The 22368-nt window shown below is 36.9% G+C and overlaps 1 protein-coding gene across 1 annotated transcript in view; it reads left to right on the forward strand.

The window, feature by feature from the left end:
* LOC139727366 (reversion-inducing cysteine-rich protein with Kazal motifs-like) overlaps positions 1-10178 on the forward strand; it is a 126042-nt gene extending 115864 nt beyond the window's left edge. Inside the window, exons 18-25 of the mRNA XM_071638327.1 lie at positions 90-154; positions 4473-4600; positions 4977-5112; positions 5699-5809; positions 6573-6691; positions 8020-8109; positions 9419-9609; positions 10145-10178. Coding sequence (XP_071494428.1) covers positions 90-154; positions 4473-4600; positions 4977-5112; positions 5699-5809; positions 6573-6691; positions 8020-8109; positions 9419-9609; positions 10145-10178 — 874 coding nt within the window. The remainder of the gene's footprint in view (positions 1-89; positions 155-4472; positions 4601-4976; positions 5113-5698; positions 5810-6572; positions 6692-8019; positions 8110-9418; positions 9610-10144) is intronic.
* The last annotated feature ends 12190 nt before the right edge of the window (positions 10179-22368 follow it).

The following is a 22368-nucleotide window of genomic DNA, read 5'->3' on the forward strand; positions in this document are numbered from 1 at the left end:
GGATTTTTAAAGTTTCAGTGCAGCCATCGCTGGATGAGAAGACTGCAACAGCTTATGACATCCGTGTTTGATTTTCCTCTGATTTTCAGATGTGTGCCAAGGAGAAGAGTCTGCCTCAGTGTGAACTTTGCAGAATGTCCACAGTATGACTGCAGTGAGTATATATTCTTTGATTCAGTTCAGCGCTACTGTTTTATGATGTGATTATTGAAAAATGTTGAATACATTGACTTAGACTGTTTGCTGATAATAAATCAAGTTGTTTGAACAAACAACCTTCACATGATTGTAAAAACTGTTAAACCGTGAAATATACCAGACATTAACTAAAGTGCACTTATCAAAAAAATAAATGATGATAAAAATGATTTCCAGCTGGTGAAAGAAGGATGTTCATGTATCCATGTCAGAGGCATTAACACTGGAGTGATTTGGCAAAGTTGTGTTGCACTGGCATTTCATTAGATGTTCCTTGATCAAATGTGAATTTTCTCTTTTAACTCTTTATGTGCCATGGTGTAAACCCCCTGTGTGCCACATTATTTTGAGACACCAACCTAGTCATGCTTTGGGAAAACAAGATGTTTTTCAAATGTACGTAACTACTATAGATCTCTGTTACCCTGGACATGTAATGAACAAAATGGTAGCGAAAATGCCAAGCTTAGCATTAATGTAAATTGTCTGACAAAGCTATGCTTCTTTTTGTCCCCGCCGAACGAGTTCGAGCAGGGGACTATGAAACGGGCTCCGTACGTGTGTGTGTCCGTGTGTCCGTCCGTCCGTGTGTCCGTCCGTCCGTCCGTGTGTCCGTGTGTGCGTCCGTGTGTGATCAAAATCTTCAATTTGCTACTTCTCTGTCATTTATGAGCCAATTTTGATTCTGTTTGCTTTATATGATAGCACTACATGGGAGCTTTGAAACTTCTACACAGAATTTCAGTCGTGACCTTTGACCTTGACCTTTGACCTATATTGTACATTTTGCTACAAAATGCTACTCCTTCGCCATTTCTGACCCGATTTCGATTCCGTTTGCTTTATGTGATGGCACTAGATGAGGGCTTCAAAACTTCTACACAGAATTTTGACCTTTGACTTCTTTGACCTTTGACCTTGATTTTTTGACCTATATTGTACATTTTGCTACAAAATGCTACTCCTTCGCCATTTCTAACCCGATTTCGATTCCGTTTGCTTTATGTGATGGCACTAGGTGAGGGCTTCAAAACTTCTACACAGAATTTTGACCTTTGACTTCTTTGACCTTTGACCTTGATTTTTGACCTATATTGTACATTTTGCTACGAAATGCTACTCCTTCGCCATTTTTAACCCGATTTCGATTCCGTTTGCTTTATATGATGGCACTAGTTGAGGGCTTCAAAACTTCTACACAGAATTTTGACCTTTGACTTCTTTGACCTTTGACCTTGATTTTTGACCTATATTGTGCATTTTCCTACAGAATGCTACTCCTTCGCCATTTCTAACCCGATTTCGATTCCGTTTGCTTTATGTGATAGCACTAGGTGAGGGCTTCAAAACTTCTACACAGAATTTTGACCTTTGTCTTCTTTGACCTTTGACCTTGATTTTTGACCTATATTGTACATTGGCTACAAAATGCTACTCCTTCGCCATTTCTAACCCAATTTCGATTCCATTTGCTTTATGTGATGGCACTAGGTGAGGGCTTCAAAACTTCTACACAGAATTTTGACCTTTGACTTCTTTGACCTTTGACCTTGATTTTTTACCTATATTGCACATTTTGTTACAAAATGCTACTTCCGGCGGGGACATATGTTACGCACCGCGTAATTTCTACTTTTCCTTGTTCTTTCAAATGACCAGTATAGCTACAGCTGTACATTATTGTAGAGGCATGACTTTTGCACACAAAACACTAACGGAAACCTAGAATTTTCTCGCAAATCCTCTAGGGAACACCCTTTGATACTCAATCACAACATAAAATGTAAGCTGCATGTGACAGGAATAGAGTCGTGAGAAATGCTTTCATTGTACTGCGGCTTTTGGCGATTTATCGATCGGTTTGGGCGGGTCTGTGCGTTTGAGCAGAATATGCAAAGTTGGCACGCCGTCGACTGAGTCGGGCTTGCGAACGTGCCACGTAAAGAGTTAAAAGTGCATATACATGTTTGAGCTTGTAGTTTCAAGTAAGGTAATTTTTTTTTTTCATTCTGTGCAAAAATTGTGTGATTGCCCTGTCTACTCTTTTCGAACTATCATGTCAGATTCTTGCCTACATCTTATAAAATGAATTAATTTTTTTTGTTGTGGGCATCATAATTGCAACTACCATGGCAACTGCCTAAAAGTTATCTGTATGAAGAGAGGCCTATATGTTCATGTTTCCATGGTAGTGAAAATTATTTTAAAATGCACGGCTGTTTATCAATCCCTGGTGTTGCATATCATGTCATATTAGAAACTGTCATTATTGGCACAAGCAAATAAAGAAAGAAAGAAGATTAAACTTAAAAGAAAGGGACAACCATATTTATGCCTCACCTATCATACACATGTACTTTCCATTTTAGTCATTACTGGGCACAATTGTGAATCTGTGCCCTATGCACCTGTGTGTGACACGGATCACCATACACACATCAACCTGTGCACGGGCTCCGTACGTGTGTGTGTCCGTGTGTCCGTCCGTCCGTGTGTCCGTCCGTCCGTCCGTGTGTCCGTGTGTGCGTCCGTGTGTGATCAAAATCTTCAATTTGCTACTTCTCTGTCATTTATGAGCCAATTTTGATTCTGTTTGCTTTATATGATAGCACTACATGGGAGCTTTGAAACTTCTACACAGAATTTCAGTCGTGACCTTTGACCTTGACCTTTGACCTATATTGTACATTTTGCTACAAAATGCTACTCCTTCGCCATTTCTGACCCGATTTCGATTCCGTTTGCTTTATGTGATGGCACTAGGTGAGGGCTTCAAAACTTCTACACAGAATTTTGACCTTTGACTTCTTTGACCTTTGACCTTGATTTTTTGACCTATATTGTACATTTTGCTACAAAATGCTACTCCTTCGCCATTTCTAACCCGATTTCGATTCCGTTTGCTTTATGTGATGGCACTAGGTGAGGGCTTCAAAACTTCTACACAGAATTTTGACCTTTGACTTCTTTGACCTTTGACCTTGATTTTTGACCTATATTGTACATTTTGCTACGAAATGCTACTCCTTCGCCATTTTTAACCCGATTTCGATTCCGTTTGCTTTATATGATGGCACTAGTTGAGGGCTTCAAAACTTCTACACAGAATTTTGACCTTTGACTTCTTTGACCTTTGACCTTGATTTTTGACCTATATTGTGCATTTTCCTACAGAATGCTACTCCTTCGCCATTTCTAACCCGATTTCGATTCCGTTTGCTTTATGTGATAGCACTAGGTGAGGGCTTCAAAACTTCTACACAGAATTTTGACCTTTGTCTTCTTTGACCTTTGACCTTGATTTTTGACCTATATTGTACATTGGCTACAAAATGCTACTCCTTCGCCATTTCTAACCCAATTTCGATTCCATTTGCTTTATGTGATGGCACTAGGTGAGGGCTTCAAAACTTCTACACAGAATTTTGACCTTTGACTTCTTTGACCTTTGACCTTGATTTTTTACCTATATTGCACATTTTGTTACAAAATGCTACTTCCGGCGGGGACATATGTTACGCACCGCGTAATTTCTACTTTTCCTTGTTCTTTCAAATGACCAGTATAGCTACAGCTGTACATTATTGTAGAGGCATGACTTTTGCACACAAAACACTAACGGAAACCTAGAATTTTCTCGCAAATCCTCTAGGGAACACCCTTTGATACTCAATCACAACATAAAATGTAAGCTGCATGTGACAGGAATAGAGTCGTGAGAAATGCTTTCATTGTACTGCGGCTTTTGGCGATTTATCGATCGGTTTGGGCGGGTCTGTGCGTTTGAGCAGAATATGCAAAGTTGGCACGCCGTCGACTGAGTCGGGCTTGCGAACGTGCCACGTAAAGAGTTAAAAGTGCATATACATGTTTGAGCTTGTAGTTTCAAGTAAGGTAATTTTTTTTTTTTCATTCTGTGCAAAAATTGTGTGATTGCCCTGTCTACTCTTTTCGAACTATCATGTCAGATTCTTGCCTACATCTTATAAAATGAATTAATTTTTTTTGTTGTGGGCATCATAATTGCAACTACCATGGCAACTGCCTAAAAGTTATCTGTATGAAGAGAGGCCTATATGTTCATGTTTCCATGGTAGTGAAAATTATTTTAAAATGCACGGCTGTTTATCAATCCCTGGTGTTGCATATCATGTCATATTAGAAACTGTCATTATTGGCACAAGCAAATAAAGAAAGAAAGAAGATTAAACTTAAAAGAAAGGGACAACCATATTTATGCCTCACCTATCATACACATGTACTTTCCATTTTAGTCATTACTGGGCACAATTGTGAATCTGTGCCCTATGCACCTGTGTGTGACACGGATCACCATACACACATCAACCTGTGCACGCTGCACAACAATGGAGCTGAACTGGCCTACAGAGGGCGCTGCCAGGTAAGCCAACAAAATCATGACTTCTCCGTGAATTTGTTCCAGATTATATCATGCTTGATTGTTCTTATCTTTTGTTCTTCAGCATCAATACAAGAGTTAATTGCTGAGTTTGAAAGAAAGACCTCCAGGAAATAGATTGCAGGATTTGAAGTGGTGAATCATAATTATGTAGCTTATTAGTTGTTTTTTTCTGTCATAATGATATTATTATGATCATTAATGATATTTTCATCATCATAATCATTATTATTTTATTGTCAATGTTATTGTTATTGTCATTATCACTGTTGTTATTATTGCTAATTTCATTGCTACTACAGCTATTTTATCAACATAATTGTTTGTATGTGACTGTGTGTGCATGTGCTACCTGTAGACGGAATGCCATATGACGGTCAGACGGACAGTGTGTGGTCACAACGGTGAGACCTACAGCAGTGAGTGTGAGGCGTGGAGTGACCGGACCACAGTGGACTACTATGGGCCTTGTCGGGCCGTGGGCATTCTCTCAGGTACGGCCAACAGAGGGCGTCCTATAGGGAGTGGCTGCAATACTGGTATAATAGGTTGGCCGAGGAACGTCAATTAAGCTGTAGTGGACTTCATATTCAGCAAATTGGGAATGTCCCACTGTTTCATAGATACGTGCTGATGGAAGTGCTGGTTGTGTACAAACTTTGGTTGTGATGTAATCATGCATGTCTTGTTACATAATCAAAACAGATTAATTTATGGTCTCAAATTTCATTATCTTTTGTCTTGTCATATTTAAAAATTGAAAGAGTTTTGTGCTTTTTTGTCAGTTTTCTTCACACAATCAATTTTTTCAATTCATTTCATGCACAGTATTCTCTGTCATTTAGTCTATGTATCCAACTGAAACAGGTCATGTAAATAAGAAAGTCTCTGATGAAAGAATTCACTATTGTTAAGAAACTGATCTTACTCTACATTTCTTGCTATGATGTTTTAGTTGCATGAATTGGACAAAAACCTCAAACTGCTAGTACGTATTGCCATATGTATTTTGATTCCATGGAGTCTATTACATGATGAATATAGTGATACTACTACTATGCTGCGTATCGTTTTGCATAGTGGGTGATGACGACATTGCGATGCAGTGTGCTACAGTGGAGTGTCCAGAGCCGACCTCGCCCGAAAGTTGCATAGCAGTGACACCCCCGGGTGCCTGCTGTCCAGTATGTGGTAAGTGAGATCCCTCTGATGGTTGCCATGGTAGCCACTTATTTTCGTTTGTTTGTTTGTTTGTTTGGAATCTATTTGTGGAATTTGTTGTTGGGCTTTATGATATGCTATGACTACATAAAGGACCATCGATTCACCATGTGCCTCAAGAATTATGGATCATAATTCAGATCATAAAAATATCACACAATGATCTCATAGCAATCAAAATCAGTTGGATAGTTAGAGGATGATCAGATGGGAGATGATGGGAAGGAGGCCAAAATTCTGTGGATTAGGGCACAGGTCTATCAGAAGAAAGGAGAAAAAAACTACAAATGTCAGGTTTCTGTGTGTTCTTAATCTGAAATATTATGTAGACAATTACAGATGAGCTCAACCAATCATTTATGCTGTTACTTTATGACAATCTAGTTTTTCACGCTCAGTACCGGTAGAACCTCATTATAAAGAGGTAAGATATAACAAAACCCTCTTAAAACAGCGGGATTTTGCAGGTACTAATACTTTGTATATCTACAATATGTTTTGTACCCTGATGTAACAGGATAATTGTTTTCAATTCAATTTCAATTTCAATTTTATTTCCATTTCCATTGAATAAACAGGGAAAATTATATACAATACATTTGCAGAACATATTTGTAACAATTTCAACAGGATAATTGTTTTGGATATACAAGTCCTTGTTATAACGAAGCTCCCCTTTAATTAAAGAAATATTGACCTCACATTGCATCTTGTGTTTGTTTTTTGTTGTTAGCTGGGCAGCTCCGTGTTCTGTTCAGTGAGCAGGAGGTAGATCGCATCGTCACGGCAGCAGGAAGCAGGGGCGTGTCCCTGGATGCGGTCCTCCAGGGACTGCGGGACTTGGTTTCTGTGGTGAGTGTCGGCGAGCACACGTCTATTGTGAAATGACTACTAGTAAATCATCTTGTTATCTCCTTGTGTGCTACACATAGAACGTACAACATGAAACACAATACTTGGTAAACTTAAAGTGCGGTTCACACATCAAGGAAATATATTTGTATAAAACTACTCTATACATATCATAGCAGCAAACTCTTTGGTTGAAGAGTCATCAAGATCATTATGCAGTGGAAGCCCACTTTGTGCTGAAGTGGTGGCCTAGATCTATTGTTGATAAGTTCAAAGTTCAAATTTATTTCCATTCGACATAAAATCATCAAACAATTCATACAATGAAAACACATAGATACAAATCTATGAATATCAAAAGAAATATACACACATACACAAAACAAGAACAAGAACAAGAGCCGATGCGTAAATTCATGTGAATGGGGGGTCAACAGAGAAGAGCAATAAGCCTTGTAAATCGCCACCACTGTGAACTTTTCTCGGCCTGACACTGTAATATTTCATAAGTGTACGAGGTAATAACTTAATTAAACATATCATTAAACTTGTAAAAGGAATGGATCATCATTCATTAGTTTTCCTTTGCTTGTATGATCATAATGCCATTATATCAACATTAACCCATTGAGGACGGACTGATTTTGCTACAACATGCCATATTTTCTGCAGAGTGAATTACCTGGTAATTTTGTGATTGCGCTTTGCCCATTGCTAACACCCAACCCTCTCCCTGAGTGAATTAGCACCAAGAACTGGCACACTATGCTTAGTGTTCAAAATCAACACTTCACCTCAGTACACAAGCATGATACTCTGCTTGATATCAACACTAGCTGTTTTGCCCAATGTCAATACTCAATCTTCTCCATGGTGTTAACACCACACGCTTTGCATAGCACTGAAACCCTACAAGATCTATTCAAATGTCAAGCAATATTTTGATTCAGGTTGGTAAAGATCCTTCATATGACAGCAAGATATCTGTTAAATAAATCCCGAAATCAGCCGGTAGAAGGGGAGGGGGTGATTGGGTCAATTGTTAACCAGTTGAGGACGAGTCCCAAGTATACGCAGGCAGGTGTCTATGGGAAATGCATGTTGTAGCAAAATCAGTCCGTCCTCAATGGGTTAATGTTGATATAATGGCATTATGATCATACAAGCAAAGGAAAACTAATGAATGATGATCCATTCCTTTTACAAGTTTAATGATATGTTTAATTAAGTTATTACCTCGTACACTTATGAAATATTACAGTGTCAGGCCGAGAAAAGTTCACAGTGGTGAATATCAAACGTTTTCTCTTTGATTTCTCACACCACAGGCCGAGTGCGACCTGTTTGGCTATCTCAGCATAGAGGGCGACATTGTGGTGTTGGTCAAGCCGATTGTTACGGACCCAACAGTTATCCAGGTATGCATGGTGTGTGTGGATGATTGTGATACACGGCATATACTTGCGTAACAGCCAGACACATATTTATACAGTGTTATTAAGGCAGTGTCAGTACATATTGTATGTATATCTTCCACATTGCAGAGTCTAGAATTTTGTGTCATTTCAAATGCTAGATAGTATATGTACATGTTGAAATCGTAGGAAATTTTTAAGTCGTAGACTCTCATGTGTTACAACTTGCTTTTGTGCCTGGCCCTTAAGTTCAAACTTAAACTTGGACAAATCTTTCTGCACCTTCGTGAACATTGTAAAGATTGCTCTATATATCAACATCAAATTAACCCATTACTTGTTATTCCCATCAGCATCCTCTGTGTTTATAATATCATGATGTTCTGAGATGTTAGAGATTTTGGGGAGAACCAGTAATCAATGTCTCAACAATAATGTTCCAACAGTCTTCTAGGTCTCAAGATTATTCAAACAAAGAAAAAAAAACCAAACAAACAAACAAACAGCACACTCAAAGCAGGTGTTTCATATGTAACTCCTCTCAAGACTCCCATTGTAGCATACAACTGGTACTGTAAACATGGATATTTTCGTGCAAGTAATTTTTCTCGCGAGAGTAATTTTTTGTACTCAACTGGGTAAGATGCATTTCGCATGTTTTCAGTTCTGCAGAATCAACACAGGTACTAATGGAATATATGATGTGCAAAAATATTCTTGTGTTTATATTTTCGCGCTGGTTTCTGGTAGCGTGAAATGCACGAAAATTTCCGCTTTCACAGTATTCAAATTCTAAGTAGAACGGTGGCTAGAGTGATGCCCGAATGATCTTGCTTTTACTTTTTTTCCTCATATTCCACGTTTACAAATAAACTATAAACATAACAAGAAATTGAATATGTGAAATGTCAAATACAACAAATAAGAAAATTAATATGTGTGCAAATCTCCCAACCATTCTGAATTTGGAGGAAAGAATCTGAATTTTGGCCATTCGCCACTCTTGTTCAATAGGAGTTTCCTATTTTTCTTAATAATTTTACCACACGCTCCTAAAGGGAACTGTTCTTTCTTTACAACTTATGAGCCAAATCATTCCTATTTAAATGTCAAAAAGGTTGGGAAGGCTGCATGTGAAATATAAGGAATCTACATAAAAGAAATTGCTTGTAGAAGCTAATTAAAAAATCAAATTAATTAAAAGAAATTATGAAATGGGAAAATATGTACATTAAAGGAAATCAAAAGGAGAAAAAAAAAAATCTTTGAATGTATATGTTATGCTTGTTTTTTTTTTTTTTTTCTTCTGCAGATTAAAGCCTGTAACACGGAGGCGGAAAAGATTGAAGCGCTGATCAACAATCGGAGTCCCGTCACATCCTCTTACCTTCACCTCAGTCCGCTGCTGGGCGCCGCCACCCGCAACCCTGAAATCGTGGAATCCAACACGGCGCCCTCTATATGCCGCCTATCCTCAATATGCTGCTTATTAGTATCGCTAAGGTTACTGTGTCAGTTGATGGAAGCAGCATTCAACAGGTAGCAGAGGGCCTGATTATAGATTCCCCATATCATATCTTTCCAAAGAAACCTTCTATTTAAAAGTGTTTTAACTTCTTTGTCTTATATATGCAAAAATGAAAATATCACTTGACTTGTACATATAACTTTATATGAATATGTAAATTAATGTAAAGAATAAAACTCTATTTATCTTAATTAATTCTATCAAATTAAAAAAAAGGAAAAAAATATGGATGTCACCCTCTAGATGTTACTGATGTAAGATTAGAAGATTCATGAAGTTTGTAGCCCTCTTTTCTCGGCCTCAGCAACTTCCCTCAGAATTTCCTGTCTTCATATCGTTTGCGTGAAGAAGGACGTGATTCAGCTTTGGGACATAACTACCTCTGAACCTCAGCAGAAGGAGTGACACATTGTCACGACTTGTCCTCTGATTTCAGTTTGTGCTGAGGGATCTGTAGTCGATCTTCAATGGTTGCATATTATTTGTCACACACCGAAAATGTTCTGGTAGGACAACCAATGAAATGTTGTTTCTCCTTCGATGAGGCACACTTAGATGGGCACATAAGCTGTCACCCAGTTCAAGGGCACAAGTGCCATTGCAGTGCTTGAACCTTCAACCTTGTCACTGACGGTGCAGTGTGTGTACAGTTCACTAGATGACAACATTTTATCCTTGTAGAAATGCCCACCCTACAACTGACTCTCTGCACTCCCCTCCCCCCCAAACAACCAACCAACAAACAAACAAACAAACAAACAAAACAGCACACAACAAAAACAAACAATACAAAGTAAGCATGCCAAAAGGAACAAATTGAGCTGTACAAATGTGGGCTACTTGCTTTTGAAATCTAGGGGTGTTTCAGACGGTAGCACTTGCATCTAGTTCTGAACCAATGACTTTGATGTATGCTGAATGTGTCTTCTTTACGTTTTTTGGCTTGGTCTAAGACTAGGCGTTTTGCTTCATACTGCAGTACGGTGCTGTTGCCTTCACGTGTGACATCAATGTTCTTTACACATTGTCAGCTGAGAAGGAGATATGGTGTAGAAAAAAATTCTGAGGACCACATAGAGTGTAACACATGTGTCTGGTTCTCAAAGAGATCATACCTACACATGATGTATATTGTGTATGTATTATACCTGAATGCCTGTATGTGTATGTGTCTGATTGCCACAGTTTCTATGCTTGTATGTGTGCATGCGCATATGTTTCTGAGTATGTGTGTTTGTGTGTGTGTGTGTGTGTGTGTGTGTGTGTGTGTGTGTGTGTGTGTGTGTGTGTGTGTGTGTGTGTGTGTGTGTGTGTGTGTGTGTGTGTGTGTGTGTGTGTGTATATACATTGTATGTGCATTGTTCTGGAATAAATCATGTTTTTGCAATGAGTGATTTTGAAATGAATGTCTAAATTTGCATTATTTACACTGCTACTCTATAAAGTCACATGAGAACATCATGGGCATTCACTTAGTAGAAATACATCTCTCTTTATCTCAAGTCAATAGTAACATATACCTGGTATTGTTTTGTGATTGTAATCCAGTCTAATTCATTTCACACCATACGAGGATACATGGTATGCATGTCATAACTGCCTGATTACGGTATTGAAACTGAAAATTTCATTTCAACAACAAGTTCTACTCTATCCCAAAAACAAAGTGAATGAATTTTGTCCAAATATATATATATATTTTTTCTTCTATCATGCATGAGAAAGAGGCTGAGGAAAAGTGAAACTTAGGTTTTAATACTGGACGAAATATAACTGGCAATTCTATCTGATGGCTTGCCTGATGTAGACATACCAGAAGGTGCCAGGGTAAGATATTGTCATCCTGATGTTTGTCTTCATATCCCACTTAATCCTCTCAGAGCCAGCTTCTTAGAATCCTGTTTATTTTGTACATAAACATAATACTGATGAGACTGAATGAGTTAATGCCCACTGCTGAATCACAGTTGTGGTGTTGTCATACTTTACTTTTGCTACCTCCGTTGTGTCGTGAATATTTGAATTCTCTTGCAGTATTCAAAGAAAAAAAAAATTACTTTACCTTTTTGGTCTTGAAAAAGAATTTCCTCATGATACAACAGACATTATGCTTGTTATAATTAACAGACAGGCACAATGTGTTCACAGAATTGTAGGGGGATATAGGTGTAAACAGTATCTATTAGCTATATATCAACTACATATGGCACTTTCCCTGCACTGGAAAAAGAAAACTTCAGTCTTGATTGTTCCTTACCGGAATGGAATATAAGCAGTGAAAAAGTGCATAAGCAGCATCTGAGATGAAATACTGTAAAACATGATATTTTCGCGGCATGAATTTTTCACGAATTGGAGCCGACAGCCTTTTTTGCGGCATGAAATTTTCGCAAACTGCCACTGGCATTCAGTGCATATAGTGTACAAAAGAACTTTCGCGTGCATATTAATTTCGCGAATCTTCACGCTCGCGAAATTCGCGAAATTAAAATGCACGCGAACATTTCTCGTTTTACAGTACACAGATCAAAGAGATCAGTTGGCTGGTTTATATTTCAGAGTTTATTTGAGACTGAGAACATCCATCAGGAATATTTGAAATTACATGTATTGTGATGTTATGGCATATTTGATGTCTTGAATTGCAACTCGACTAGGGTAATGTGATTAATGTTTGCGACTTTTTGTTGTGCTTTTCTGAAAGGAGTGTCAATGTGCAAAGGTATAAGTATGATATGTGTATGAATGAATCACATGGAAATAGCTTTATTTTGTCTTTGAAATGTTGACTTTGTTGAATCCTAGTTATGGCACTGAAATCAAGTTTGCAATCAGTAATGTGGTAGGATTGGATTTATATGAAATTTGAAATTGTGTACTGTGGAATTGTCTGTGATCATTCTGTCTAATTTGCATTGTGATATTTCCAATCTGAATTAAGATATTTAGAGATCTTACCTTTAATCTTTCATTGTGCATTTTCCATTTCTTTTTCTTTTTTGGATTTTGCCTTTCATTTCTGTCTCATATTTTTCTTGGTAATTTGCATGTATCCCGTTGTCTCAAAAAGAAAGAGAGAAAGAAAGGAAGATCAGATGTCCAATAACGAAAGCAGTCATCTTTTGTTCAAAGTATTTTCCTTAAAGCACACCATAAATGGAGATAATCTCCCTTCCAGTGTTTTCGGTGGAATTGTTTATACATCTGTTCATTTAAAGAGCATTCTTGCTAGTGTTAGTATATTATGGAAGCTGGAGAATGGTTTAGGGATTCTTACAGGAAAAAGGAAATTTCTTTTCCATTTATCTCGTTGTGTATGATGGAATACATGCATGGTTATAGCAATTGTGTTCAAGTGAATATGAACAATGGAATGTCTTCAAGAACAACATTTTAATAATAAACTGAGGTACTCCTATTCTTGCTTACAAAAGAAATAAGATTGTGATAGTCCCATGCATATCCTAGATCTCTATTTTAGTACTCTTAAAGGGGCTATGTCTTCTGCAAGACTGCTTCATAATCATAATCGGTGTGTGAGAATTCATGAACTGGGCCATTTATTATTCAGGAATATTGCTGATAACAAACTTTGTTACATCAAACTTTACAGGTTCTCAGACTCTACACAAACTTTTAGCGCTGATGGTGGTTTATTTCTCAATCTTACATGATTGCGAGTCTGTCTTTATCCCTGGACTGGCAGAAATGAGACCTAATTTGATTTATGTGCATACAGATTCCATGTCTATGTCTGTTGCTAGAGTGTTACAAAACACCATTCAAACTTTTCACCCAGTAAATGTCATTGATGTGAATTCATGTTTTTATCAATGTCTCAGTATAATCACACACTGTTTACATGCAAGTAATCATAGTTTTAATTTTCATGAATCAATGGCTTTTCCAAAAATTGTCATTGATTTTTTTTTTTTCATATTGGAAGCTTCATACCAAAGAGTAGTTTTTCATTGCTAGATTTGCTCCTTTCTCTTGCTTATAGTGCAAATGTATTTGGACTTATGAAGAATTGTCTGTGTGTCATGGTATGTTACATGAAATGTTTTGTTTGTTTTGTTTCAAAGGTCTGCTTTTCAGAAGGTGTCATGATTCAATTACTTCTTTTTCTAGCACACTATTCTTTATTGAAATGAAGAGAGTATTGTGTGTTTGAACACCACATGCCTTTGAATTGTTTGTTTAACTTCCATAAGTCTATTTTCTTTCATTTCATGTGTTAATCTGTGCTTGCATCTTTTTTTTTTAATCATCTAATTCTTTGAATTGAATTCATTTAATGATACAGTGATTTCTGACAGATTCTAAAATTTGTGCTTGAAGGTGAGGTATTTTTATGCCTCCACCACAAAGTGGTACCGGAGGCATTATGTTTTCGGATTGTCCGTCCGTCCGTCCGTCCGTCCGTCCTTCCGTCCGCCCGCAATGAATTTTGTGGACAGGGTAGCTATCAAAACCTTTTGAGGTATCCTAATGAAACTTGGCATGTATGTGTATTAGGGGGTGAAGTTGTGCCTATCAACTTTTGGGTGCACATGCTCAAGGTCAAAGGTCAAAAGGTCAAGGTCAAATACATAAAATTTCACTATTTCCACCATATCTATGCAATGCCTGAAGATATTTTCTTGAATCTTAGTGTATACATATAATACCCAATCAAGATTCTCTGGTGAAAGTTTGGGTCATGAGGTCAAAGGTCAAAGGTCAAAAAGTCAAGTAAAATATTAAAACTTCACCTTTTTTCTCTGTACCTTGGAAATTGTTCAAGGTATCTTCATGGAACATAGTATATATACATGTACTGACTAGCAGTGATTATCTAGAGAATTTAGGGTTCATGGGGTCAAAGGTCAGGGGTCAAAGGGCAAGGGCAACACTTCAAAATTTTACTATTTCCATCATGTTTATGCAATGCCAGCAGGATTTTTTTTTTTGGTGTATGCATGTATAACCTAATAGAGATTCTCTGGAAAGTTTTTTTTTTCTTTTGTGTTTGCCTCAAAGGTCAAAAGGTCAAAGATCAAGTGAAAGTGCTGAACTAATTTTTTCCTCCATATCTCGGAAGTGGCTCAAGTTATCTTGAAACATACTACATATTTATGCATGTTCTGCCTGACAGTGATTATCTTATGAATTTTAGGGTCAAGGCCAAATGAAAATCATAACAATTTACTATTCAATACAGAAATTGCACTTTTTCTCCATACCTTGAATATTACTCAATGCATAAACGTATCAATGGGTCAAAGTCAAGTTAAAATCCTTAAATCCCAAGTACATGCTCTCCTATTCATCCAATTAAACCTAGGTCAAGGAAGGTTAACATTCAACACATTTGTGACAAACTTGTCATTTTAATATTTTGCCAGTTTTATGAAAATGTAATCACACATTGTCCACATGTACTATCTAGACCTATTAGGAGAATCATGCATTATGGCGGAGGCATACCAGTCGCCATAGCGACATTTCTAGTTTATTCTGTCTCAAGAGATACTTCAACGTTTATTTGTTGTTGTGTTAGAGGTGAAATCTTTTTGATTATCGAAATATTACTAGCATTAGGAAAGTTAGAAAAATGTGTGTATCATCAGAAAAACAACAACTAGATATCAAAGATGAACTTGCAAAAGGCTGAAGAGATGAACAAAAGTGTGGGCTTTCGATGTCTCATTCATATCACCTTACTAGGCTGAATTTTCCTATCAGACATTGTGTTACGTGAGTTTTTACTCTTTTCATTCTTGCCATGTTTCACACTCAAAATGTACTTCTCTTCTTTTTTTTTTTTGGTTTGTTTGCTTGCAGTTGATGGTGTCTTATTGTCTATTCGCTTTGGTGAGATTATATCTTTTGATAGATCTTATGCCTTATCATTTTGTACAAGGAAAAAGTTATCATGTTTGTCAAAACATTCTATCTTGTTTCATGGAAAATGGAAGCAAAAAAAAAGAAATGACTTGGATTACTTCCAAGTCATTTCAGTAGACCAAACATGTTGTCTACAACATATATGTATTTCTTTCATGTAACTTATCCATATATTTTTATTTATAGTTGAGTTCAGCTGTTTTAATGTAGAAAGTTTTTTGAGGAGTTTCAGACCTGCAAAAGAACTTGTTTGTAATCACGTTTCATAAATGCGCAACTCAACATGAACTCACAGTCATCGAGTGTTCAAACACTAGAATGAGTATCTTCCCAATCAGTTTGTAAACTGCAAACGATTTTCTGTACAAGAGCTGTGCCATGAACGCAATATCTCGTTGACCCAATGTGCAGCTCTCAATATGTTTACATGCAACATATCACATGTAAAATGTGCATATAGCAAGGCAGATGTGCATTGTTAGGTCAAGCTATTCAAGTGCCTAATCCTTAACCCGTTGAGGACAAATCCCGAGTATACTCGGGCAAGTGTCTGTGGGAAATGTTGTAGCAAAGTCATGCCGTCCTCAACGGGTTAATTGTGTTGTATGGGTCACTCGAATCTAGAGTGGAGAAATACCGTGGGGGGAAACACTTGTAGACAGTGTTTGGCCAAATGTCATTTGAGAAAGGTGTTTTAGGGGGAAGGTGTTTTAGGGGGAAGGTGTTTCACATACTACTTTCAGATTTTCAAGAAGATTAATTCAAAAACTACAAACAGTGTTTCTCAACCAGTTTACAAACAACTTCTTTAGCAGGTATGAACCTCCTCAAACTCAATTTTCAAAGAGTATTGTGTAAAAATGATAGAGTGTATCATATTTTGTATATCATGCCGAAGACCTTCGTGTCAAAGTGTAACATAGAAGCAAACCGTTGTTGGACATTATACATGCATTGAACATTGATGCTTCCTCTGCGTGGCAATAATTTACATGAAACTATGGAGAAATATCATGAATAAACAATATCAGATACCCTTGTGTAGAGGGGTAAAAATGTGACTCGTGTGGTGATGTTTTAGCATCATTGATCGTGAATAAAAATTTCTGTGTGAATGTGATTGAAAAGAATGAAGAATCTAATGATATTTGATACATAAACATTGTATCCATGACTGTGTGTGTTGCTGCACTGTTTTGTGTGATATATAGTAGTGAGAATGAAATCTTAATTTTCAGCATATCCACTCAAACCAATACTTTCGGTCAACAACAGTCTGCATTTTCAACAAAATTTCTTTCACCAATTTGATCATTATGTTTCTCAATTTAATGTCAATAAACTGATATAGCAGAATATTGAAGTATAGCTACTATTTCACTAATCTGCAATTAAATTGGTCACAAAATTTACAATACTACAGAACACTTTGTCCAACCATATTAAACCTTCACAGCTGGCTTTTTAACTCTTTAAAAACATATACCGAGGTAGACCTACTGGGATAATTTTGCTACTGAAATTGTCATCTTGCCTAAATTTTACTGTATAAGATATGGATAATCTAAGAGAGAGGGGGGGGGGGGTGGGAGGGAGGGAGATGGAAGTGGTTAAAGTCACTGTATCTGCCTAAGATTAAAGAAAATAAAGACAGCAACAAACCCGGGTACAGCCATATCATGTACTACATTTTAACCTAATTAAAATTCAGCAGTATGAGAATAGTGATTTAGAGGCTGTAGATAATTCTGCAACCAAAGTCAACAAAGACAATATGAACGATTTTTATGCCATGGTGAAATGGTTCTTATCACTTGTCTTCCCTGGACAAACATACCCTATCTTTTACTCTATCTCATGAAACATACTATAAGTGACATATTTGAAATTGAAAAAAAGTATTAAAACAGAAATAGCGGGATTCGAACTTGTCCAATCCAGCTGGTTCCATTTTTCCAAAAACATATTTTGGAAATAATAGTATTATAGATCAGCAGTTGTCTTCCTCTGTACAAACGTATTTTGTATCTCTTACTCTATCTCATGAAATATACTATAAATGACATACAATGTATTTAAAAGTAGTATGTTAAAAGGAACCAGCGGGGTTCGAACCTCTCCAATACCGCTGGTTCCATTTTCCCCGTTATGTTTGTTGTGATCTTACAAATACGTTTGTACAGAGGAAGACAAGACAAAGTGATAAAAAATCTGCCATCGCATATATCACCCCTCTGCTTTACTCTCTTGCTTTCATTGGTATACACGTAGTTCTCAAATGGAAAAGGAACTCTTATTCTATCTTATGAAATACTGTAAATGACATTTCTTTTTTGTAAGTAGTATGATAAAAAGACACAGTATCGAATCACACAAATATGTTTTGTGTATTTTTCGATTTGATCGGTCAAGTATCAATAGATAATGCTACTTGACACTCTCCCCATGACCCCTGATATTTTAGCCAAGGCTGTTGATAGCAGTTTGATAAAGCAACAGAAAAATGCACAACCTGAAGAGTGTGAGGAAACGCGCACTGCTGCCAATAACATAATGTATTCAGTTTCACTTCCACCCCCTTTTTGGGGATGAATTGCAAAGACGAGGTAGTATACAGTGACCTTCACTAGATTTGGTATAGGGTCCATGATTTGATATATTGCTCAGTTTGATACCTCACACAGATTCAAATCAAGAGAAATCTATACCAATGCATAAAACGTACCATACGTATAGAGAAGTTCAACAGCACAATCACGCATATTGGAAGCCCACTTAGGTGAACATGATGAAGAAAAAAGAAACTACTGTCTCATTCTTCAAAAGAATAACAAAGGCATTATCATAGTCTACATAAAATATGGTCTACCTAATTATTCCGTGTAAGAGTGTGATAATGATGTATCATACTCAAAAAATTTCAAAGGGAAAATATTTCGATATGCAAAAACAGTATGTGTCATCATCAAAAGCAATAACTGCTTGTATACTTGCTGGCGACTTGTAGGGAAAGAAAGGGATGAAGTAGTGTTTCTCCTTTTTTTTCTCTTTTTTTAGGGGGGGGGGGGTAAAAGTGACAGGAATGACTGAGGAAAAAAAAAAAACAGCCGTCCAATGAGAGAAAAGGGAAGCCAAAAGTATAATGGGTATATGGAATATAAAGGGCGCGCACATGAGTTTAGTTTTCTCATGGTGCTCAAAGGACATGAGGGGTTATACCTTAAAGGGATCGTTATAGTTTTAGTTGAGACCTAACTTCAGATTCCTAACTTTTTTGGTGAGCTAATGAGAAACCTCTTATGAAATGTGAAAGAGCATTATTCTAAGAGGAATTCAATGTTCATTTGATGAAAGTTGATATTGAAATGGCTGAGATGTCCAAAACAGAGCGATCCTAATAAAAGATGGACCCGGCCTCCTTTTATTACGACTGCTTTGGTTTACTCTTTTTTTGGATACCTCAGCCATTTCAAAAAACAAAAAATAAAAAACCAAAACAAAACAACAACAAAAACAACAACAACAACAACAACAACAACAACAACAACAACAACAACAACAACAACATCAACAACCCGACTTTCATCAAATAAACTCTGAATTCCTCTTAGTAGGGCCTATGGTATGCTCTATAGATACTATTTTATAAGTGGTTTCTTGGTATCTCGCCAAAAGTTAAAGCCCAAATGTTCGGCTCCACCAAAATAATACCATCCCTTTAAATAATAATTATCGCCATTCCGCTGATAAAATCTTCCGACAAATCTCGTACGAGGACGGGACATCTAATCTCAAGATATTCTCGACATTTAATTCTGCTCATTCAGCATGGATTTGGTATGTACAAACTACTATCCTATAATGCCAGGGAGCGGTACACACATGCATGCTCTGAACTCATATCAGAGATTACTTACCCCCACCCCCATTGAAATTTTTATCAGATGTTCAAGGTCCAGTGTGAATCCTCGTATAGTGCAAATACATGAGATAGGAGTGATACAATGGTATATATAGCAGTTCGGCACTTTGTAGTCACTCACATTCTTTTTGTCGTTACCTTAACATAAGGTCCATGATTTAACATTACGATGTAATTATGAGATATGCATGCAGCCATGTATATGTTTGTTTAGAGAGAGAGAGAGGGAGAGAAAGGGAAGGGAGAAAGAAATTTGTATCGGTAAACAGTATAAATATTTGCATATCTGTTACCGACGCCTGGTATATACACAAGCATTTTCTTTATCGCAGACTGACTATATATTATATTTTATCATGCCTGCCTTCATTATTATCTCTCTCTCTCTCTCTCTTTACAGCTGTCTGACCCTGCAAATCTGTGTAAACTTAGCCTTAAAGAATGATACTCTAATAGAAAAAAAAAGTGTCTATTTTAGAATTCCATCGATCGATCGATCTGTCAAGGTCACATGAAGACAAAGGCCACCATGCATGTCTTGCCACAATTCAGTTTGATTGTTTTATTTGAGATGATTCAAAGCTGCTGTACATGTCTTTCTTTTTCATAATGCAATCCTATGAATTCATATATCTACAACTCGGAGCACATACAATCTTTTATGGCTGTGGCAGAGTGGCTGACAAATGAATGGAGTATACCAAATGGTATAGTCAAAGAATCAATATTTTTTCGGGCCTACAATACCTTCACCACCTATCCCTTCGAACTGAAATTCTATCAGTACCATCAACTATATTTAGAACTATCTTTACAAGTCGGTAGTGATTTGTAACATAATAATATAGTAGACTTAATACCAGTAGTATAGTAGTAGTAGAAGCAGTAGCAGCAGCAGCAGCAGCAGCAGCAGCAGCAGTAGTAGTAGTAGTCGTATAGATGAAGTAGTAGTAGGCCTACTTTAACTTAAAGGACAAGTTCACCTTCATAAACATAAGGATTGAGAGAATGTGGCAATATTAGTAAAACACATCATTGAAAGTTTGAGGAAAATCAGACAATCCGTTCAAAAGTTATGAATTTTTGAAGTTTTTGTGCAGTACCCGCTGGATGAGAAGACTACTGCAGTGTATGAATAACTTAGATGTCACATGCGTACAACAATATAAGGAAAATATAAAGAGAATTTCACAAAATTCCGTCTTTTGAAAAAAGTACACATTCCCCTGACTCGTTACCGATAAATGTTATGGGTAATATTATTCCCCCTGCCTTTGGAAAGAGGCAAGTCAATTGCTCTTTTATTATGCGAAGAAAGTGAAAATATGTTGAATTTTCTTTTATATTTTCTTTATACTGTTGTACGCATATGACTCACAAGCTGTAGTAGTCTCCTCATCCAGCGGTTCCAACACAAAAATTTAAAAAATTCATAACTTTTGCATCGATTGTCCAATTTTCCTCAAACTTTCACTGATGTGTTCTACTAATATTGCTGCATTTTCTCAATCCTTATGTTTATGAAGGTGAACTTGTCCTTTAATGACGATCACTATTTTTCATTTGATCTCTGTCTTTTAGAATCGACAAAAAGAACCTATAGTTTCTTGAAGCAACAATAAAAACGAGAACACTATAATGCTGTGTCGATTTCGTCATCCCTAGACGTCCTTGCGATCAGTGCAAACCAGAGATTACAAAAGTGGAATGAGACTGCTTTTCCGTTCTCATTTCTGTCGGACTGAGGAAATACAAAAGCATACTATAGACGAGCTACAGTACCTCCTTGATCAGACCATGGATATAGCACCATCATCAGACCATGGAGCTACAACAGCTCCATGGTCACCTCTTGATCTTGGTTCGTGACTTATCACATGCAACGAGTATCACGGATATCACTTCCGCGGTATCTTCAGTGAACGTGTTTGTTTCTGTTTTGTTTTTCTTTCGTTTTGACCTGGTAAATTTTGTTTTATACCAGTGCGTCATTTGAGCTCTTACATGATTTGTATTTAATTGATTTTTGATAGTATAGTGGAATTGTATTGAGCTAATGACGATACTGTAGTGATGATAATGGTGATGATGATAATGATAGCATCTAGTGATAATGAAATATGATTATAATGATGATCATATTGATGAAAACAATAATAATATCGGCAAACGAATCAAGTGGGCCTGCAATCATGACTGATGCTTAACATATAGGGCGGGGGGACTCTAGCCCCGCCTGGGGAGCTATGTCAGTGTATAGTGCTCATATAGCAATGTTATTTTTGTAAGGTTTAGCTGATTATAATTGTGAAGGTGTTTTTTTTTTCTGTCGGCCACCAAAAAGAAAAAAGAAGAGAAAAGTCTATGTCGCGCTAAAACATCTTAGTTGTGATTCCTCAAGCAGTAGGCCTATCTATAGGTAGCTAGTATAACTCTCCTTCATATCGCAGGTACGTTGTAGCATCTTCCCTCAATATCCCTGATAGCCTGATTAGATCTTCATAGATCGCTATATTTCTCATCGTCATTTCAATATAGAAATAAGTTAACAGCTAGAGAAGAGAGGAGTTTTTTTTTCGCTCAAGGGTTACAATTACAGTAATGGTAATAAGCAATGAATTAAACCGTGCATCATTTTTCAAAACAACAAAGCAGATCTGAGGAAAGCCAGAGATAAGTTCAATCAACTTGATCAAGTTACAGCCATGCAGTTTCTAATTTTCTATTCGGCTCGTTTATAAACTTTCCTGTTTCCGGTTTAGTTTTAGTCTAGTTTATTAACTCAATCACCCTCCTGGGGTATGTGAGTAAAAATAAATACATGTAAGATACAAACTGGCAAGAATAACAATCTACATGACATATACTAAAACATGCAATGAAGATATATACATATACATGGAATAGAGATGAATATACGAAT

This window comes from Diadema antillarum, unplaced genomic scaffold (genome assembly GCF_040938485.1).
Source record: "Diadema antillarum isolate AM-2024a unplaced genomic scaffold, OU_Dant_1.0 seq00000129_RagTag, whole genome shotgun sequence".
Classification (NCBI taxonomy): domain Eukaryota; kingdom Metazoa; phylum Echinodermata; class Echinoidea; order Diadematoida; family Diadematidae; genus Diadema; species Diadema antillarum.